The 15940-nt window shown below is 34.6% G+C and overlaps 1 protein-coding gene across 2 annotated transcripts in view; it reads right to left on the reverse strand.

Moving 5' to 3' along the window:
* Nucleotides 1–13351, reverse strand: part of LOC149485100 (guanine nucleotide-binding protein G(q) subunit alpha) — a 37802-nt gene extending 24451 nt beyond the window's left edge. Inside the window, exons 1-3 of one of the 2 annotated variants that reach the window (XM_089699838.1) lie at nt 13043–13351; nt 12373–12576; nt 1197–1381 (exon numbers count right to left, since the gene is read on the reverse strand). In XM_089699838.1, the coding sequence (XP_089555964.1) occupies nt 1197–1381; nt 12373–12490 (303 nt within the window). In that variant the 5' untranslated portion in view covers nt 12491–12576; nt 13043–13351. Of the gene's footprint in view, nt 1–1196; nt 1382–12372; nt 12577–12652; nt 12948–13042 lie in introns of those variants that run through there. The other variant, XM_089699839.1, reaches the window with a different exon arrangement.
* Nucleotides 13352–15940: the final 2589 nt, after the last annotated feature.

Below are 15940 nucleotides of genomic sequence, written 5' to 3' on the forward strand. Positions count from 1 at the left end.
AAAATCAATGATTTTTTTCTTACTCACACCCACAAAAATTAATGCCGATAGAATACATAATAGTTTTACTACGGTCGGCTACAAAGATGACTTTTCAACTATTCTTGTTAATTGATAGGTAAACATTCGTCACTAAGTATCGGGAGAATCTGCATTATTGCAGCAGTCATAATATTTTGCTGAATTTGACAAAACAGTTATTTTTAAGGTGTAAGTAGGTACAGGATAAACGCTCTCAACAGATGCAAATAATACATCATATTATTACTGACATAACAGTAGTGTAGATCGCCATGTTATTAACAAATAAGCTTGTTAAATGTTACCTTCGCAAGCATAACGCACCGCTAAAGAACCTTGCTACAGTAAAACTGCCGGACCAAAATACATGCGTAAAATGGCGCACATATGAGATTAAAAAAAAATCATTGCTCTATATATTTTCTTGTGGAAAATATAATTTATAGCAGCCGTTAGGGGTATATGCCCTTTTTTCCTCTTTATATTGTCATGAAGTAAATATACCATTTACTAACTGTTGCAGTGGGAACATAATTATGGGCTGATGATGATGAAATAGATCATTATATTATGTATCATATCAAAACAGCACACCCTAATATATTCTACCAAACAATTATAGGTGAAAATAGTCGTAGTAACTCAGACAGCTAAATCTACATTTCCTAGAAAGGAAGGTAACGAGCAAGTACGATATTTCGCACAATGATTTTGTAACAAGCCTTTTGGGAAGCTTGTTTCAAATACTGAAATTTATCAATAGCAAATTGCAAACTTCTGATTTACCGTATATACGGAATATTAATTCGGGATATATATTTTAGTAATGCCCAGATTTGTCACATATTATATCATACTAGATTATACTTCGAAGCTTCGACATTTCCTGTTAATTAATTAGAACCGGTTATTTATATGGTCATCCGTATCATTTATTTATATTTTAAATAGGAAACTATATTAAAACTTCTAAAAGTTATAAATAGTATGGGTCCGGAGTGAAATATTGACTGTACGTGTAGCAAGTCTGGTCGGGACAAAACGTAGCACAAAAGACGATGCAGGTATCTTAGTTCAATATTAATTTCCTAATTATATGGAACGCTATAACGAAATAAGGAAGTCGTGTTGCGGTACACCACATTATAATATGCCATATATAATAATATACTCACTGCATTGGACGGATTTCCGTATTGAATTTTGAGTAGGTCCATGGCGCGTATCATACTCTGCATGGCCATGAAGATGTTCTGGTAGACGAGTTTGATGAAGCCGCGCTTGTCTTCGTCGCTGTAGCCAGACCCGTGAATGATTCTCATCTGCTTGATGAATGTAGACTTGCCCGACTCGCCCGTACCTGTTGCATGGAAAATATTATTTAATAACTCAGGCCCCGGAATCATAGACACAATAGAAAATCTATTGTGTCGTGGCCCGATCGGGCCGTTCGGGGCTCAATGGGTTAATTGGGAATGCAATGAACCAACAGGATTTGGGTCAGTCTTTTTCGAGATAAGGATCCCAAGCGTATCATCTTGAGTTAGCATAATTAGCATAACTATTGATATACTTTTTTCTACGATCATTAAAGAATAAGAGTAACAACTAGATACACAACCATTGAAAAAAATGTCCAACAAAGGTGTAATAATACCTACCTACCAAAAATACCTACCTCGTGCGAAATTTTAGCGCTTTGTAATTTTGGGGTATTTTGACCAGAGGCCGTTTCTTTTTGATAGTATGTTAACGTGAATATACGTTAAGTTAATACCAATAAGCTTGGTTAAATGTCTGTTTCTTTCGACTACAATTTTCACAAGCTAAAATGTCTGTATATGTCAATTTTCACAAAAAAAAACTGTCCTAAAATCTTTAGGCCAGTTTTAAAATCTTTTTTGTATAGTTTGTGTATATCTAGTTAATAATAATCTTATTATCAAAGGATCCTTTTATTAGAGAGGGTTTAGGAATAATACAGGAGAATCCTGACATATTTTTTTTATTTCTCTTCAACTACAGCTATAACAATTAAATCATATAGAAACCACATTCGAGGTGGACGCGTTTAAGTCTACCGTTTAGCTCATCCATACTAATATTATAAATGTGAAAGTAGCTCTGTCTGTCTGTCTGTTACTCAATCACGCCTTAACCAATGAACCAATTTGCATGAAATTTGGTATAGATATATTTTGATACCCGAGAAAGGACATAGGATAGGTTTTATCCCGGAAATCCTACGGGAACGGGTTTTTCTTTGAAAACGCGGGCGAAGCCGCGGGCGGAAAGCTAGTATTATTATATAATTTATAATCGCGAGCCGGAGAATCTTGAGTTTTGTTTGAGGAAAATATGAAATAGTTTACCTAATAATTCTTTAACTTCGCACTATACATATTGCGAATACAGTTTTTAATATTTTTGACCACAAAAAAAAATCATTTACAATTTGTACATAATTTTGTATTAGGTATAGGCAGAAAAACCTAATATGCTGTTTAGACAATTAAATAATAAGTTTATAAAAAAAAATTACAATACTAATTTGTTTCTCTTTTTTTGACAAACTTGCAATGTCACGTACGAGTTCATTTAACATATTAGTGTAAGTACATATTTTTTACTTTTCTTTATACTTATAGGTTAGACATACATATTGAACAAAAATAAAAAAACAATAAGTAGATATATTTTTCAATTTTTTTTAACAAGCTCATCTCAGTAACTACTAGTTCGAATGGAAAAAATATTTTTGTGTTGGCTAGCTAGAGTTCAGTTTAAAAATATTTGTAAAGCGATTTTTGATTTCTCATAACATGAAAGATATCGGCTTTATTTGGTACGTAAAGACTACTTTTTTATAACCATATAGTTAATACAGGTATGGTTGTTGTGAGTTTTTGATAATTTTTTAATGCCATATTTTTTACCGAAGACTTGAGTGGCCATGGGCGTTATGATTAACGATCATGAAATTAAGAGCATAGAAGTACCTACATCAAGAGGGAAGACTAAATAACAAGATTGCATTTAAAGACGTGTCTTTTTAGGGGATCGATTTAAGTTTTTTTTAGTCGTTTACTTACATGAAGATAAGTAGTATTAAAGATGATTTATTTTTATTTTACATGAATCGAGATTGTCGAGAAAGCTGATCATTTGGTATTGTTAAGATATCTTTGTATATTATATTTTTAAGTGTTAATGCAATTAAAAAATATATCAAGATTCGAGTCATTCAAAAATTCAGCAACATTCACGTTTTTAGCATTAGCAGAGAATAATAGAGGTAGTGCAGGATTTGATTTGATATTTGGTGAGAAATAAAGTATGTACTTATACATTTTTGACGTGACATAAGGATCACGCAATATTGTTGGTATGTTAAAAGTGAAACAGTGGATTTACCCTGTTGCTGCGCGTGCGCATAAGGTAAATTTTTAATAATAATATGAACATACATTTGTAGTAATGGCGCCAAAGTACTTCAATTATTGCTATTCAAGATATAATGCAGAAAGAAATCACTTGTCCATATAACATACTTAGGGGTGTTTAAATTGGATATTAAAATGACTCATCTCTTTAATTTAATACTAATTTTGGTGATAAATTTACTTAATTTGAGGCAGTAGGCAAAAATAGATATATTTAAATACTATTCTGATTTTTACACAAATCTTATTTCAATGTAAATTATAGAAATGTTGAGACTAATTAAATAAATAAAAAGAACATACATTTCATTGATAAAATGGTAACTTTTTTATTACAATATTAGCTGTATATTAAATGTGACCCACAACTTACATAATTGGTTTATGCATAATCAATCGATTAATCAATCTGATAATATACCTCTCTAAAAGTTATTTTTAGCCTCATTTATTCTAGTTATGCTCTTTCTTTGCTAGATTCTATTTATTGATAGAAGTTTATTTTGATAAAATTCTACACAAAACTCTCTCGTTTTTTAAGTCATTTTTAAAATATGATTTAGGTACTTAGAAATTATTTTTGGTTACTCTAACTGTTTGGGTAGGTATTTTGACTTTTTATTGTCTTGTAATCTTGCAAAGATGCCTACAGCACCAAGGAAGGGGTCGTGAGTTATGTCGGATTCCTACCAACCAAAATCCCGCTGTGGTCGTTTTATCTTAACTTATTAAATTTTTTGAATAAAAAACACCTAACTATGACATCGCCGAAATGGCGCTGAATCGATCCTTTACTTAATTAAATCTCATAGTAAATGGCTAATAACTATCTAATTTAAATATGTACTGCTGAAATTGAAAACTAAACAATTGGTCAAGCGGCCATAGTTTTGATATTTACGGCGAAAGAAGCAGGGTATTTTTTTGTATATTTCTTTTATACGCCCTACAGCCCAAACTGATGGACGAATATTGATATAGTTTTTAGAATTCTACTAAAAAATACATCTTGAGACCAATCAAATTATTTCTTTTTATGTTTTTAAATGTTATATTTATGTGAATGTGGATTGAGCACTAAGACTATACATTCCTTTTCAACTTTTTATGAAATTTGTATGGCTTCATTATGTAACACAATCACCCATTTTTTTTTGTTTAAAGTGCATATAAGTTTACTATTTGATTAAAATATCCATTCTTAGTTAAAAAATTAACATGTTAGTGATCTGTAGTGATTCATCAACAATAGATGATAGAATAATTACATAATTTATGATTAATCAATCCAGCATTTCTTATTGTTTAAAAATAAAAATTGAGATATTTAAATATAGTTTTAATATATATATGTCATATTCAGTCAGTATATTCTGATTTAAAATTCATATAATAGTAGTGAGTCCTTTTAAGTTAAACTGACTGTTTTAAATATATTTTGTGTACACATTAACTTAAAATTAATCTTCTTCTTCTTAAAGTGCCTTCTCCTTTGGGAGGTTGGCGATCATTAGGGCTATTTCAATTTTGGAAACCGCTGTTCTGAACAATGATTTAGTGCTCTTCCCAAACCACTGACGAAGATTTCAGAGCCATGATATCCGTCTGCGGCCAGGTCTCCTTCTACCTGCCACTTTGCCCTGCATGATTAGTTGAAGGAGTTCATACTTCTTGCTGTTACGCATCACATGACCGAAATATTCGAGTTTTCTTTTCTTGATTGTTGTCAGTACCTCTGTTGTCTTTTGCATTCTAGCTAGCACGGTGGTATTTCGTACACGTTCTGTCCAAGATATTTTAAGCATCCTTCTATACACCCACATCTCAAACGCTTCCAGTTTTTTGGACATAGTCTCTGTCAGCGTCCAAGCTTCCATACCATAAAGGAGTACAGAAAAGACATAGCATCGTGCAATACGTGTCCGAAGCTTAATGTTAAGGCGTCTGTCGCATAGAACTCGTTTTAACTTAGTGAAGGCACTTCGTGCTTGCTCAATCCTACAACGAATTTCAAGGCTATGGTCACCTCTATCATCAACCATTGTGCCTAAATATCGAAATTTGGAAACACGTTCAAGAACTAGACTATTGAGATATAAAGGTTGTGTGTAAAGCTCTGGTGTTCGGCTAATTGTCATATACTTAGTCTTTTTTGCATTTATGTTAATACCATAGTCAGCACTCACGGAAGCTACTGAATTGACCAGATCTTGTAGGCCACTGACTGACTCCGCGATTAGTATCGTATCGTCTGCATATCTCATGTTGTTGAGCAGTTTCCCATTAAGTGTGATGCCATGCGGGTTAAAATTAATATTCATGAATAAACACAAAATACATGAAATATTTTAAAGTCAACAACAAATTGGTTTATTTACCTAGAATACTACCTTCATAATTATGTTAACAAATTATTTACCTAAATGTTACTTTTGCCTTGAAAGCATTTAAGTTTTATTAGAAAAAATCATAAGTTTTAAATGGGAGGATGAGGTCTTTGTCAAAATGTACACTGAATTGAGAGACATGCTACAACCAATCTGATAAAACAATACAGCCATAAAGATTATTCTCATCCAGCTAAATGGACTGAATTAATAAATAAATATTAAAATATCCACATCGCTTAATTTCGTTGAGCTATGCAATCAATAACTTTAACCTATCTCTACTCCTACTCTTTTTTCTAATTTCCAAACTCATTCTATGATATGATTTAAAACTGAATGTGAAACCTGTTGAAGACATTAACAATGCAATAAAAAATCATGCTCAGACATAAGTATTGCTAAACAATGAGGTAATACTGAATTATTATTTTAAGTTTTATGTTTATCCACATAGAACATACAATCATACAATTATTATTTCCATTTTATCTAAAATATTAAGTTGACTTGGGAGACAGATAAAAAATACCATGAAAATTTACCAAGCTTTGTGTTCAATATAAATTATGTACCTATATGATAATTATATGTGTGAATATGAATTTTGATTATGCCTGACACTTTGTATACTTCCCATACCAATTAAATGTGAGTCATTAACAGGAAATCAGACGATATGTAACAGCAATACATGCTGCTTCTTTTTTTTATTAAATAAAAAAACATCTAATAAAATAGGTACCTATCATATTTATTAACATCTAATGAGGTTTGGTGATTATTTTTCGTACTTGTTGTATGAAATTTTTTTATTTCATTGCAAATTTTATGAAATTTAGTACAGCTTAAATTAAATTATATCATTGTATAACGTCACATTATCTGCGCCTTAGGGAAATCAAGTTTCAAAATAAAACATTCAGTAGTTTTCGAGCAAATATTATTGAGATTTTATATTTATGTTTCTTATGTTACAACAACTTGTTAATGACAATTTTTTGTTTAACTACATATTTTTTTGACCTAGGTTCTGAAAAAACTTATTTGAATGTAATTTAAATACAAAACATTGCAATATTTTGCAATGCATTGTTCTCTTAACTGATTACGCTCAATAAATAGTGGTATTGTAATTTTAGTGTTTAAAATAATTTTCCTGTCTAGATAAGTAGCTGTTACTAAAATTAGATATGTGTCAAGGAATATGAAATCACAGTTTCCTGAAAATCTCTCATCCATTGTTTTACTTTGCCACAAATAAAAATTAGTATAATAGTTCTATGTAATTTTAGAGAAAGAGCTTTCCATTGGCGCATATTATACAGTATATACACCTATATTTTTTAGAGTTATTCATATAAATAAATAAAAATAGTTTTATCGAAATATTGTCAATACTATTTTTATCGTTAAGCTCAGTCATAATGTAAGGGTAGAATTAATTTTATAAACCATTAAAATAAGTACTTATTAAACAATAAATGCCGTTATGAGTATTATTTAGTATAATATCATACTCATAATAGTTACGCCATTATGAGTTCACAAATGTCAGGCGAGATGATGTTACTTCTGGAAAAAATGAAGGAAGAGCTCACCAAACAAACAATTCAAATAACAGAAAACGTTCTTAAAATGGTAGATGAAAAAATACAGCCCATAATTGCGGAAAATATAAGACTTTCGCGGGAAGTCGAAACACTGAACAAGAAGATACAAACATTAGATTTAACCGCTAGGAAAAATAACATCATTCTACATGGAATCGCCGAACCTAGCACAGAGAGATACGAAGATTTAAGCGCTCTGGTAACTAAAACAATCACGGACTTGGAGGTGCCTCTCGAAAACAGTGAAATTAACAAAGTGCATCGCCTGGGTAAAATAAAGGAAAATGGAAAAATAAGACCGATCTTGCTAACACTAACGACTATGCAGAAAAAAATCCAGATCCTAAGAAACAAGAAAAAAATGAAAGAAAACACTTATATTACAAATGACTATTCTAAGGAAACCATAGAGAAACGCAAAGCACAAGCCAATATTTTTCGTGAAAATGAAAAAAGGAAAAGAACGCCGGAGACACCAAGCCCCAAGGAAAAAGCCAACAACACTAGCAAGAAAATCCAGCGGACAGATGCTTTTCAACGCATGCGCGAGCGAGCCTACTCTATGTCCGACAAAAATACCTATCTCAAATACTAACCGGAATCAAACATATATTCAACATCAACAGAAACAAAAAACACTTGCATTCCCCAATCCGGTTGGTCCCCGTGGGGAATTAGACCAAAACCCTCCAATACAAAATCAACAACACCAAAAAGAAGCAAACAACATCAAAAGCACTCTACCCAATCAAAAATACAAAATGGAGATTCCAACAACTAAGCGCACAAGAATATGCATTGCTACTCTCAATGTTTTGACACTAAGATTAGAAGAAAACCTATCAGAACTATCATTAGCACTAAAAAACACAAACTGGGATATTCTCGGGATGAGTGAAGTGAGAAGAATGGGAGAACACATTGTCGCACACCCAGATTACTTGCTATATCATATAGGAGAGACCCCAGGACAATATGGTGTGGGATTTTTAGTAAAGAAACATCTAACAAAGCACATACAAGGTTTTTATGGTGTATCAGAGCGCATAGCATTATTGAACTTAGAACTGCCAGACTACAGGGACCCATGGACAATTATTCAAGTATACTCACCCACAGAACAAGCAGATATTGAAAAAATTAACCAGTTTTATCACAATTTGAACAAAACTTTACAGACACACGCCCACAAAAACATAATTGTGATGGGCGATTTCAATGGACAAATTGGTGAACGCCAGCAAGAAGAGGACAAGATTTTAGGCCCCTACACATACAACTCAAAAAATAGAAGCAGAAACGGAAAAATGATCTTAGACTTTGCAATGGAAAATAACCTTACCATATTAAATACTGTCTTCAAGAAAAAGAAAAATAGAATGTGGACCTGGCTGTCACCCGATGGCAAATCAAAAAACCAAATCGACTTTATAATGACTAATAAACAAAAATTTTTCCTTGACATAAATGTCATCAACAACCTTAACTTCAACACTAATCACCGTATGGTCAGGGCTGAACTGAATTCATCCCAACCAAAGAATTCCAGACCAAAAACAAGCCCAGGGATTCTAAAAATCAATAAAAACAATATAGGAGAAGTAGCCAACTCGCTCAACTCGAAACTTAAGGAATACAGTACAGAAACAAAAGGCGCTGAAATGCAAGAGAAATATACTTGGCTAGAAAGAGCAATAACCACAAGTACCATAGAATTTAGAAACAAGAAAGATACCCCTGAGTGGATGTCCAACAAAACTTTCAACCTCCTTGAACAAAGAGCAGACCTAATAAAAGCAAAAAGCACAGAAAAAAACAGGAAAGAAATTGCCCGAGTTAGTAAAGAAATAAAAGAGAGTATAAGGAAAGACAGGAGACAACGCCAAATGGAAACAATAGAGACATATTAGACGCACAGGAGGAATAAAAAAGGCATACAAAGAATTAACTAATAAGAAGGAATGGATTGTAAAAATGGAGGAAACCAGTGGAGCGGGAAAGTTTGATAGAAATGAAATCCTTAAGATTACTACTGATTATTACACAGAACTATACAAATATAAAACAAATGAAAGAGAAATTGAACTCCCAGATAATGAATCGATACCTTACATCATGTGGGAAGAGACTGAAAAAGCTATTGACACACAGAAACTTGATAAAGCTCCAGGGCCGGATGGCATAACAAATGAAATACTTAAGCTGACCAAAACAATCATGATACCAATTTTAACCGATATTTTCAACAATGTAATTAACACTGAAATGATCCCAAAACAATGGACTGAATCCACCATTATCCTTATATTCAAAAAAGGAAATCATTGCGACATAAGAAACTACCGTCCCATAAGCCTAATGTCTAACATTTATAAGATCTTTGCAAAGGTTATTTTGGGAAGAATAGGAAGGAAACTAGATGAGCAACAACCAATAGAACAGGCAGGTTTCCGCAAAGACTTCTCGGTACTAGACCACATCCATACTGTAAGACAAATCATAGGAAAATATACAGAATATCAGCTTACATACTACATAGCTTTCATAGACTACAGCAAAGCATTTGATTCTCTGATACACTCAAAAATCTGGGAAGCATTAAAGGAACTAGGAATAGAGCACAACTATATTAGAATTATCAGAAACATATACAAAGACAGTTCTGCCTGCATTCAACTAGAAAGGGAAGGAAATAGGTTTCAAATACAAAAAGGTGTGAGACAGGGCGACCCCCTATCACCAACGCTCTTCCTGGCAGTACTGGAAATGATTTTCAGGAATATGAAATGGAAAGACATGGGCATACTGATAAATGGCCGCACGCTGACGCACCTTAGATTCGCGGATGATATTGTATTATTTGCAAAAACACCAGAGGACTTAAGCAAGATGATAAATGACCTAGCGTCTGAAAGTGCGAAGGCAGGTTTAAAGCTAAATCCGGACAAAACAAAAATTATGACCAATGGCAAAAAATACCCGGTAACAGTGGAACAAAAACAAATGTCATATGTTGAAGATTACATCTACCTCGGCCAACTAATATCCCCAGAGGACAACGAAAGCAAGGAGGTCGATCGAAGAGTTATAAATGGCTGGAAAAAGTACTGGTCTCTTAAAGAAGTAATGAAAGACAATAACCTACACATTTCAACTAAAACTAAATTATTCAACACATGCATCCTACCTGTGCTGACGTATGGAAGTGAAACGTGGGCCCTACCAAAAAACATAACAAATAAACTCCGCATCTGTCAAAATTCCATGGAAAGAAGCATGACTGGCATCAAAAGAAAAGACAAAATAAAGCAAAGCAGCATCAGATACAAGACTAAGGTCCAGGACATAACACTGAAGATAAGAAGGCAAAAGTGGAAATGGGCGGGGCACATGATCAGGGGTAAAGAAAAATGGAGCAAAATTACTACACAGTGGTACCCAAGAGAAGGAAAGAGAAAGAGAGGGAGACCCCAAAAAAGATGGGATGACGACATTAGACAGGTAGCGGGTACAACCTGGGGTAGAGTGGCCTTAGTGAGACCCGAATGGAAGAGATTGGAGGAGGCCTTTGCCAACTGGCAAACGGACACGCAAAAATGGGTCAAACCGAGCATATATAACTACATACATATGTAAAGTCCGAACAAAGGCTAATAATAAACAATAAATGCAAGTTAATATAATGATCTCAATCTTAGTTTTGAAGAAAGACATGAATATTTGTTGTTAGGGAAAAATTTAGTCATATGGTGGGCATGTTCTTATTGTTACTTTGACATATTGTTAAACTAGCTGTGCCCCATGGTTTTACCTGCAGTGCTCCACTCTTGTTGGTTTTAGCGTGATGATATATAGCCTATAGCCTTCCTCAATAAATGAGCTACCTAACATGGAAATAATATTTGTAATCGGACCAGTAGTTCCTGAGTTTAGCATCAAATGCACTCTTCAAACAAACTCTCCAGCTTTAAAATACTATACATCATTACAGTGACAAAGTTATAATACATACTAATATTATAAATGCGAAAGTAACTCTGTCTGTCTGTCTCTTACTCAATCACGTCTAAACTACTGAACCAATTTGCATGAAATTTGGTATGGACATATTTTGATACCCGAGAAAGGACATGGGCTACCTTTTGTTGCGAAATATGTACCACGGGCGAAGCCGGGGCGGACCACTAGTATGGATATAAGTGAATAATTGGTATCAAAATAATCTTATTAGAATTATTTCATTTCAGGTTTGCCTGAATTTATGATATAGATTGCCCGATAAAATGATGTAGCATCTATGTCTGTATTGGTATCTTCAAAATATTATGAACATTATTTATCCTACACAGCTAGAGTTGGGAGATATAATATGTCCTATTTTGTTTCATATTAAAAAAAATAAAAATATAATGATTATAATTTAAAAATAAAATGTTTGTTATAATTACTATCCAAGAAAATAAAATAGTTGATTTTCCTTGTTTAAAGTTTACCATCAAATGACTATGAATTATACAAAAGATATAGAAACATTTATTTTTAAAATGCTCTTTGTGTTATCATCACAAGATGACTGACATTAATCAAATTGATATCTAATCTCATCAGCAATTCCAAGATAAAGATTAACATATCGTTTATAGCATTTCTAAGAACAGTTACATATAGAAAAGCACTTGATTGCCTTCGGATACTTTCAAATAACTTATCTTTTTTTTTGTGCATCTAGTTTAGTAACCATTTACTGGATGCCAAGTCAGCCCAATAATATTCTATATTATTAATTGTTAATGTTAAAATATTATAATCAAGGATATCTTTGTCACTACAAAAATAGAAATGTACTTTAAGAAGTGAATAAAAATATTTTCCATATAAAAATTAAAGCTTTTGTAACCTATGACTTACCCAGTAGAAGCAATTTGAGTTCTCTCCTGGCATCGCGTTTGTCCTTTCGGAGTTGCCGCTCTATTTCTTGATTGATTCTTTTCTGTTCTTTGGCTTCTTCTGACATGCAGCACTCCATGTTTCCTCAGGGCGGAGCGCCGCAAACTGTCCTCGCGCGGGGAGCCCTGTCCTTTCGGCAGGCCTATCAACCGAGGCACACCACTCCTAAAAACGATATATCATTTCACTCTATACATCACGAATCGTTTCGATATACACTAACGTTCACAAAATCACACACCAACTCGATAGCGCGTGAACAACCATCCGAACTAGAAACCAATAAATACTAAAACCGACAATCCGGTCACTGGGTGTGGTGACTTATGATCGGTCATATACATATACGCTTCTGTCAACTGCCGACATAAACACTTCGAAATCCGTTTATATACGACCGTGGAACCTTGTGAAGCATTCGTTTAATCTTATTAATGTAACTAGATTCAAGAAACCTATGGCTATTCCCCGCACGTGTGTAATAATATAATTAAAACTGTAAGCAAACAGCGGATTGATGGTAATCTACTGATAACTAGAACGGCCTATGTCTAGGTTACGATATGATTTCCTACAGATCAATGCACGTGTTACAATACGAATTAGATGCTTTTTCTTACACCTTACGTACCCGAATATATATCCATAGGGCACGATCAAGACTTTCACTTCAACTTATTGCACTAACCACAATTTTGTTCACTGAAATCATAAAACGTCCGCCTCGCTCAATATGGCGCTGGGAGATTTTGGATAATGTAACTAGTGCGCGTGCGTCGTGCCAGTTTTAGCAAATAATAAATTGTGTTGCATATTTTTGTAAAGTCATACAAAAGTTTATGAAATAGATAAAATGTTTACAATGAATATATAATGCGCGATATTCAAATCTTAATTTATTAGAAATCTGATTTTAATTTCCATGCTCATTAGATGACATTTTTAGCTGTCAATGTAAACTTTCATTCATAATTTCATTCTCAGATCTTGTTGTTCATTCAATCCCAATTTTAGGAAAAGAATAGAAAAAAATATCTAGCTGATATTTTAGTTTAAGTAGTTGATAATAACGCTATTCTTTATATTCAACGGTTTAAATAACACCGACTAAGAAAATACAGCAAGAAATTTATACTTATAACGACAACATGAGTAAAATAAATAAGGAGGATATTTTTTTTCTTGGGTAAGATCTGAATATATTCATAATATTTTAACGTTTCAAAGAACATATTAAATAACTGTAGTGCAAAATATAATATAATATAATATAATATAATATTATGAATATTAAGGCTTTGGCTTATTCATATTTAGTGGTGGCAATAACGAGCAATATTTTAATATGGTCACATTAAATGAACGGAAATGGCAACTCGCAGACCCCGCGGCCCGCAGCAATTCGCAAGAAAATGCCGCATCTTTCTATCAATCACATTTAAATTTGATATCTATAAAAATCAAAATATATTTTTATTCAACATTTTTTATTAGAAAATAATCAAATTCCAGATAATTTAATATATTTAATCAGTAGACGACTTCAGTACTCCTTAAAATGTATATATTCTTGGTATTTTGGTATGTTTGGTTTTGTAAAATTAAATAAACTGTACTTAATTTGAAGAAGGCATGATCCAAACTTTTAACTCAAAAATTTAATGGGTTTAAAATAACGACTTATCATACACAGAATATAATCAAATCAACCTGCTGATTTTTAAATCGAGAATAATTAAATTACCTTTTTTTTTTTTTTTTTTTATAGTGGGGAAATCTTCTTAGATACCCCCGGCTCCCGGGGATGGAGCCGTGGTTATGTCGGATTTCTACCGACTAAAACCCCACTCTGTTCCATCGCGCTGCTTTGGACGGAACTGCGGGAACGGTTACGACTCTACCGCGTGTCCCGCCCAGCAGATGCCCGTTTCCAGGCCCACCACTAGAACCCCCCTCGCTGGTGGCTGCTGGAACGAAGGCTTACGCCACCAACGCGCAGACAATGGATCTTTCCCCGCTCCATCATCAGCGTTCCCCCGAACCCCCGACCCCAACACCGTCCGGCCGGAGGGTGCACGCCGGAAGGTCCTCCGATGTGTGAAATACACGTCGGGGGACCCTCCGGCGCACTTTTATAGAGATTACCTCGCAGCCCCCACCTCACTAGAGGTGGCGGCCCTCGGTCCGGCCCCACGGACCGGATTACGAGTTGGCAGACGGCCGTTTTACAGCGGCCGCCGCCCCACACCTCTATGCAGGAGTCTCCGCGCGTCATCACAATGACGCGTCGGGATCCCGCCCTCCGCTGCACGGCGTGGCTTGCTAAACCAGCGAGCACGCCGCGCCGCGACCTCTGGCCGCCATCCACCGCCGCATAAAAGCCGGCTCCTCTCTGGCCCACAAACAGGACCTCTGCCGTCGGGTCAGTCGAGGCTTTCCAACCCCAACTGCCGTTCAGCGCCACCTTTGCCTAGCGGACATGGGGTCCGCCAAGCCACGACCTCTGGCCGCAATCCCACGCCGCACACAGCGGCCGCTGGGCCACACCTAGCCCTGGCCGTCGGGCCGGTCGAATCTCCCCGACTCTAAACCAGCCGTTCAGCCCCTCGCTGGTCCAATTTCGCTTCACTCAGAGGGCCATAACTCTGAGCTACTGAGCCCCTCCGCCGCGACAAGGCCTGGACCGTTGGGGGGATAATTAAATTACCTACTTAAAACTATATTAACTAGGAACGTAAGAATATCTTTTTAAATATATTTATTCTGTACGTGTTTCTTTCGGTCAGTGATGAGTGAACTCCTGAACGACTGGACTGATTTTGATGTTTTTTATGTCTAACTATAGTCCTTTCCACCTAAGATGATTCCTGTGACACATCGATTTTTGACACGTGTAGAGATGTCTATACTGAAATCATATCAATTATTTCCGATAATCGATAATATTTTATATGGAAATGAAATCGATTTGAATAAAGTACCAAAATTAGTTTTTTCGGCATTTCGCCAACAATTAACTAAGGAAACTTAGCAAACAACAGCAACAAAAAGTCAACAATAACAATTAGTAACAATAAAAGAATACCACGTAAAGTAGAAATATAAAAATGCAACTTGTATACAAGGCTGACGCCACAGACATAGATAGACTACGCAAGTACCGCGATCTGTATGAAAACCAAGCGTGTCATATTTTTTGTACTGACCTTGACGCGTTATGACGTCACGAGCGCTTTTTAGTGATGGTAATTTCATTTTACGCTAAATCGATTAGGACGCCACTCGCGCGGCGATTCTAGTATCGTCCTATCCCATCGAAGTAAATCGAAAGAAATCAGATCAAACTAGATCTATGTCTAAGAGGTAATCAAATAAATGAATCGTAATCGATTACTAAATCGATTCAAGACAGAAAAATGATAATTACCATAGACAGAGGAATGATAAAATAAATTTATAAACCTTTTAATATTCTAACAAGTAAACTAATGTGTTTTAGCTTTTTCTTACATATGCCCATTGAGTTACC

Source organism: Colias philodice, chromosome 10 (genome assembly GCF_061535455.1).
Source record: "Colias philodice isolate Cphi_HAF_F1 chromosome 10, ilColPhil1 Martin Lab GWU primary, whole genome shotgun sequence".
In the NCBI taxonomy this organism is placed as follows: Eukaryota; Metazoa; Arthropoda; class Insecta; order Lepidoptera; family Pieridae; genus Colias; species Colias philodice.